Source organism: Buceros rhinoceros, unplaced genomic scaffold (assembly GCF_000710305.1).
Source record: "Buceros rhinoceros silvestris isolate BGI_N320 unplaced genomic scaffold, ASM71030v1 scaffold47779, whole genome shotgun sequence".
NCBI classification, from domain to species: Eukaryota; Metazoa; Chordata; class Aves; order Bucerotiformes; family Bucerotidae; genus Buceros; species Buceros rhinoceros.
The window spans coordinates 12065-18660 of NW_010434131.1; the positions used below are offsets into that span (position 1 = coordinate 12065).

The 6596-nt window shown below is 35.7% G+C and overlaps 1 protein-coding gene across 1 annotated transcript; it reads right to left on the reverse strand.

Moving 5' to 3' along the window:
• Nucleotides 1–387: 387 nt before the first annotated feature.
• On the reverse strand, nt 388–4281 carry FBXO43 (F-box protein 43). Its single transcript, XM_010144322.1, has 4 exons — nt 2810–4281; nt 1770–1872; nt 728–913; nt 388–636 (listed from the first exon to the last, which is right to left on the reverse strand). Exons 1-4 carry the CDS (start codon nt 4279–4281, stop codon nt 388–390), a joined length of 2010 nt encoding a protein of 669 aa, XP_010142624.1.
• Nucleotides 4282–6596: the final 2315 nt, after the last annotated feature.

The window sequence follows — 6596 nt, forward strand, 5'->3', positions numbered from 1 at the left end:
AACAATAAATAAACCCAATTTAAAGATTAAGTAATTCTCTTTAATTTGTCATTAAGACATGAATCACATTTTTAAACATCTATGAAGTACTGTAAGCTACATATTCCAGACACTTAAGATACACTTTATTAAAATATTAAGATGTTAGTGCCTAGCTACTACACAACAGGTAAAACAAGACATAAAATATTTTAAAATGTTCACTTTTTTCAAGAACAAAAACCATACTGAATTAAGATATATACATGAGAAGTTACCTTCATAAGTCAGCAAAAACACACTGAATGAGACTTTCAAAATACGTGTTTTTAGGAAGAATATGAATAAGATTAGGAATATAGGAGAAGGGGAAAAAATTAAATGTAAGGATTTGCATGCCTTACAAATTTAGAGTCTTTTTAAATTTCTTTTGCTCTGCGCACTTCCAGGAGGAGCATCTTTTTTATTCTTCCGTTTTGCAGATAGGCTATTACACTCTTTTGACCCATGAAAAGCACACAGACATAAAATACAAAACTCAAATGCACATGCCTCTCGGCTACATAGTCCCCGTTTCTTTACCAATTGATATTTAGCAGGATATTGACATCTTGGACAGGGCTTTAGAGCTTCATCAGTGAACAGAGTTTTAGCAACCTGTAGCAAAATGAGGCAGAAAAGAGCATCTTAGATCTTGTAAATGAAATTTTTCTAATAACTGGAGGTGAAGAGTTTCTTAGCTACCTACTTTTATGTATTCCTCCCGTCTACTAGTTGAATGGGGATCAGAACTGCATCTCCTGGGTGTAAGTTCAGTGTATGAAGGTAGTAGTTGCGCTACAGGAGTTCTGGCTTGAGCTTGAACAGGCCTTAGAGCAGATCTATTGAGAACATTAAGTCTTGTCGCAGCATCTTGAGCTTTCAAGAAATATTCCTGTTAAAGTTTATAATTATAAAAGGGAAAAAAAAACAGGAAGCAAATTAGGCTTTTTTTTCATTTGGGATTTGCAGCTGGTTTTTGCGGGGGGTAAAAAGGGGAATTATGTATAGTATGTAGTTCCCATTAAATGTTTATATTTAATAAGGAAACAAGAGACAGGAACCATTAAACACAAGGTCCCATGAGCAGGGTAAAAAGCCATCTGCCTTTCAGCACTTTACTGGTCCTAATTCATGTATCTGAATTAGGACACAACTCAATAGCAAGCATGTAAATAGCAAACATAAGTTTTGTCACAATTAAAAAGCAAAGTTACACTGAAGTGTGAAGGATCTGCAAATTATACTGCTGGTAAACATGCTTACTTTTTTAGATACTCCTTAAAAAACTTCTGTACATCTTTCTGATGTTCTCAAGTATACCCATGAAGGAGCTTACCCACAAGCAGTCCTGAAAATAATCAGGAAGTAGTCTAGAGTGGGTCCTAGAGCACTGCAGACTAGAGTGAAATGGAAAATGAGGAACAGCATGGCATGAAGGTACGATCAGGGTATAAGCTCTAAAGCCAGAATCATTCAGGGATGAGGTCCTACAGGATTCTTAGGGAGAAATGAGGGGTTGGAGAAAGGAAAAAGCAAGAGCCTCACATGGTTGAAAAACTAGCACTCAAACTGTAGGCAGAAAAAAAGCAACCAAAGCAATTACGATCTACTATTAGAATCCTTTACATACTCATGTTAGAACTGTCTATATCAGCTATTTCTCTGTGCCTTTACAAGATAGTTCCTCTTTCCTCTGATCTGTCTTTTTTCACACTTCAGAAAGATATTACCTTTGAGATGAACCTTACCCCAGCTTCTTCTTTGAGGTGTTTCATGTACAATTTTCTCCTCTCATCTGCACTTTTATCTTGTACAATTATTTCACGCCAGTTTTTGCTTACTTTCCAAATGCTGGAGCAAATTAATGAAAAAATCATCCAACCACATTTTTGCTAAGTATTACTGAAGTATAATAGTTAGATTACCTTTTAAAGATTTTTGCATTATTTCATAAGACTATTGGTCATTTTACAGACTACTGCTATATACTAGTTCACCGTATTGTTATGAAACACAGATCTTACACACCACTGTATAGAATAATAGAAGAGTCTAGAGAACAATTGCAATAACACAGCCTATCTTTGACTTACAAAACTTAATAAGTTTCTTCCTTCCACATAAGCCACTTACCAAATTTGTTTCTAAAATTACATTTGTGTGTTAAGTGTTCTGAAACATTCATGCCCTTATACCTCCACCTATTCTCTCATTTCTTTTGTAACTAACACCACACATGGAACTCTTGATTTCTTTGAAATAAGTGACAGTTTCTCTTGATCAAAAATTAATCTTGAACATTACTTATGAAGCAAAATACTTTGAGCATCTTTATGTTTTAAAATAACTAAGGAAAATTAATAGACGGAAAAAAATCTAGAAAATGTGTTTTGAGTACTATGTGTTTTGGGGAAACTTGTAATGAGAAGAAATTACTTGCTAGGCTTAAAGAAAATTTTAATATATATTTAAATTTACAAATACTGTGATATAGTTTCAAGTTTACTAATTCACATTTGGCTTTTTTTTAATTTTTTTTTTTTTATTACCCCATAAAATATACTTTTAGAACTACATAGAAAGAATCACTTGGTTAATGGTGACCACACTTTTTAATTTCCTCAGAAACAAACAAATTCTATTGACACTATTCCAGAACTTATTCTAATTTATTTGCAAAAACAGGTAGGGTTTGGGGTTGGTTTTTTGTTTGGTTGCATTTGTTGGGGGTATTTTTGTTTGGGGGGTTTTTTGGGGGGTGGGGCAGGTGGGAAGCCATAGTACTTACCTGCATAGACTTTCCACTGTCAAAGCATCTAAAACTATAGCAAGAACATGTTTTAAGTTTCTGTATTTTAATTCTGTTAAAATATCTAATTTTTCAAGGCCCATTTTCTTGCCAATAAGTCCAGCAAGAACATGTTCTAATGCAAATATCTCCATTCCATCAACATCCTCTGATATTTCATTTTGGTCTGATCTTTGTCTTCGCAAGCAAATTTCATGAACTACTTTCAGAGCTGGAGTTCTTGACAGATCTCTGTAACTTAAAACTAGGTCACTAGTAGGCTGTTCTTCTAAAAATAATGCATGGTCTTCACTGACAAAGTTACTTTCTTCTGTTAGCATACATGCTGAAGTAGCAGGACTGCCATGATGATCTTCCATCTCTGATTGTGAGCCCTGTTCCTGAAGAGTGGATAGCCTTCTAACTCGATCGAGTTTTCTTGTCTTTCTTTTACTATCTGGAATTTTGGAACCTGCTTTACATTTTTGGAAATATTCTTGGCAAGACCCCTCATGATCAGACAATGAGTTTCCTGATTTGTCCAGATGAAGTGAATTATATCCACTATCCTCAGGTGTTGAAAGATCTGGGTAACTTGCCAGCTTAACAGGGGAACAGTTTGTATCACATAGTTCAAAGTTCTCTACAAGACTGTTGATAGAAGTCAGGAACTTATCCTCATTGGCCTCAGGTAACACACAAGAATGAGTCCTAAGCAACCCATCACTAATATTCCTAAGGACACTTGCATTGAATTCGTTAGCATTACTTACAATAACATCCTTACACTGAATTGGAGATAAACATTCTGGTTCTAGCAGTAAGGGGTCCTTACATTTGGACTCATCTACTGTAGAAGTCCTGTGCTGTGAAAAGGAAAGTCTCCATTTTGGGCAATCAGGATTACAGTGCTCAGTTTTTGAAGTGCTAGTTGTTAGAGGTCTGTAACTTTTATCTTTTGGAGAATCTGAAGCAGTTTGTGAAAGTTTTTCTTCAGAGCTCAAAACAGAAGAGAATAAATTTTTGCTGCTGCTTCCTGAAGAACTAGTTTGTGTTTCACAGCATCCTACAGTTGTACCAGCTGGAACACTCTTAGATAAAAGCAGCCTCCTGCGTAGTGAGGAGCCTTTTCTACTCACTTTAGGAGTTTCAAAAAAATATGCACTTCTATTTTCTTCTCTTCTTTCTGATAAGGAGATAGAATTCATTTCATTTTCAATAGACGATGACACAAAAAAGAGGGCATTTGGATGAATGTGGTCAGAATGCTCTTGTAGTGGTGTTAAACTTGTTACACTCACTGCTTCTTTATGTTCTACATCAGAATCTTTTACTGACTCATTGCATCTGCTGTCCAGAAATACTGAAGTGCAACATGTGTCTTTAAAACTGGAGTATTTAAAATTGCTGCTGGGAGATGTAAATCTATTTCTTCTAATAATATTGAACATTACTGAATGACTGTCTGACATCTTCTGCTTGGCACTTTGACTTTGTAAATGAAGATACCAGTGTTATTTCTGAAACAAATGATAGAAATAGTCACCAAAACAGCCTCAGATTAGCAAGAAAGCCTTGTGTAAGTCTATCAAGCCAGCAGCCACAACAAAAGTATTTTCATTAGTCTTAGTAGAAACCGTGCTCATACACAAACACGAAGATAAATTACAATCAAGTAGATGGTTAGGATGAGTGATTAAAATGCATAGTATATCGTACATTATGCAAATTAAAACCCACATCCAGTTAGTTAATCGATCAGCCAATGAGGAACACTTCAAATAAGCAACACAGAAACTAGAGTCTCATTTATCCCAAAATAAGTGACAAAACTCCCTGTCATTCCAATAGAATCATGATTTTTATTAGCACTGTCTTATTGGTTCATCCAACCAGTAACAAGTCAGTTCTCAAGAACTAGCAGAAGCTCTGGTAATAGACAAGTTTAGACACAAGGCATTTTCTCCTCAAGAAAAATGAGAGGACTAATCATGAAGTCACAAGCCTACAATATTTAGATCCCTGCAGTCTCTGAAGGAAATAAAATTTTATCTCTAGTTACGAAGTGAATAGTGCATTCTTATCTGCCTTAACATTTAAATGTTATTTTGCAAAGAAGCTCTCTGCTTCTGCTCAGCTCTGTGGGTAGACAGTGTTTCAAGGCTTTACACTTTAAAGAAACAGATGGACTGATTATACATCCACTTGCCATGTGCATAGAAAGTTTATACCTATTAAGTTTAAAAGAAAAGCTTTTAAGAGCTGCTATATTTTTTCCACCCAAAAGATGTATATATTTTCCACTTAAGAGATGTTAGAATACAGAGTTACTTTTCTGCCATTCATGCATGGCAGAGTTTCCCCACCCTAACCAGAGTGGCAATAGGTCACTGCTTTCTAAGCACAAGACAAGGTAACTGTATAAAAGGTGTTATGAATGATGCCAATATGAGGGCTGTTCTCACAGACACCATAGTAGCTCACATCAGCGTTGCAAGACCTTTAAAGTTTGGATAAAAACCTCAAACACTGGGGTATATTACTAGCCTCTAGAACTGGTATTTTGGAACATAAAGGCTGGAAATAGTGATTGAATTTTCCAAACAGACAAAAATAGAAAGCTTTGAAGGTGGCTTTAACACCAAATACAAGAAATCGCTAATATCCCAGCAGTCCTGCCTTAGTCAAGCCCTAAGCCACCAAATACAAGCAATGGGAATCCAAATTTCCTGGGAGAGGGGAAACTGTTCTTTGATGATCACAAGTCATTTAATTAGCATTTTTTGACCCATACTGAAGGCACTTTCTATGATAATTGAAATACAGAGAATGCTTTGTTTTGTTTTCTATGGAGAAGAGACAGCAACATAGGGAAGTTCAAAAGGAACAGGTTATTAAACAGCAGACTGTGAGAACTTGGCATAAATGCCTACAGAATCATGCTAATATCAGTATGACATCAGATTTAAAACACACCAAAAAAAATTCACCCCATAACTGAGAAAAATTCTTCCAGGAAAGAAAGGTATGTGAAAACAATTCCAAGACGACAACAAACTCTGAAGTCTGGCCTGCTTCCTTTCCCTCTCCCACTTACCTCTACAAGTACCATATTTTAACATTTGTTTTTCTTCACTACTTTTTCATCATTCCCTGATTTACTTGGTGAAATAAATGACAGCACAAATAGGAAACACGAGGGCATAACTTTAACCGAGTTATTACATGAATTAGGGATCGTTTCCTTGACAGCGCAGGACCCATTCCAAGCAGCGCCTAGTGTTTCATTGGCATCACTTTTCAATGTTTTATGCAATAAACGAAAAATTCTGTGTCATGAAGCAGAAAATAACTTTTAGAAGATATGAAAAAGGCATGAGGTGTCTATGTAGTGCATTGCTACTCTTCAGCTGATTATTCATACTATGAGCAGAGGACCACAGCAGCATAGCTCTTCTTTTTGTAAGAGGAGGAAGACCTGTAAGAAACCTGTGGTAACAATAGGCCATTGTCTTTGTGTAATCTACAAAATTAGAGGTTTCATTTTCTATGAATTTTTGTGAACTGCAGTGAATTAGCAAACATTGACAGGCAATATTCTTACCAAAAATGCTGTTGGACAGAGATTTAAACTTTGAGTGCTATTTAGAGACAGCTATTCAAAATGTCTACCACCCCAAAACAGACAAACATCACATACCCACACTTACCTTAAAAATACTAATATTTTTGTTAAATACAGTAAAACTAACAACACATTTAACAGAAGTGCACAGGCTTTCTGGTT

Bases quoted from the DNA above. Each gene is read 5' to 3' on its own strand.
- FBXO43 (XM_010144322.1), bottom strand. From the start codon at position 4,281: ATGTCAGACAGTCATTCAGTAATGTTCAATATTATTAGAAGAAATAGA. The intron at 1,873-2,809 runs GTAAGTACTATG...AATTTGCTCCAG, and splicing joins ACAGTGGAAAGTCTATGCAG to CATTTGGAAAGTAAGCAAAA. The intron at 914-1,769 runs GTAAGGTTCATC...AAACTTTAACAG, and splicing joins ACCTCAAAGAAGAAGCTGGG to GAATATTTCTTGAAAGCTCA.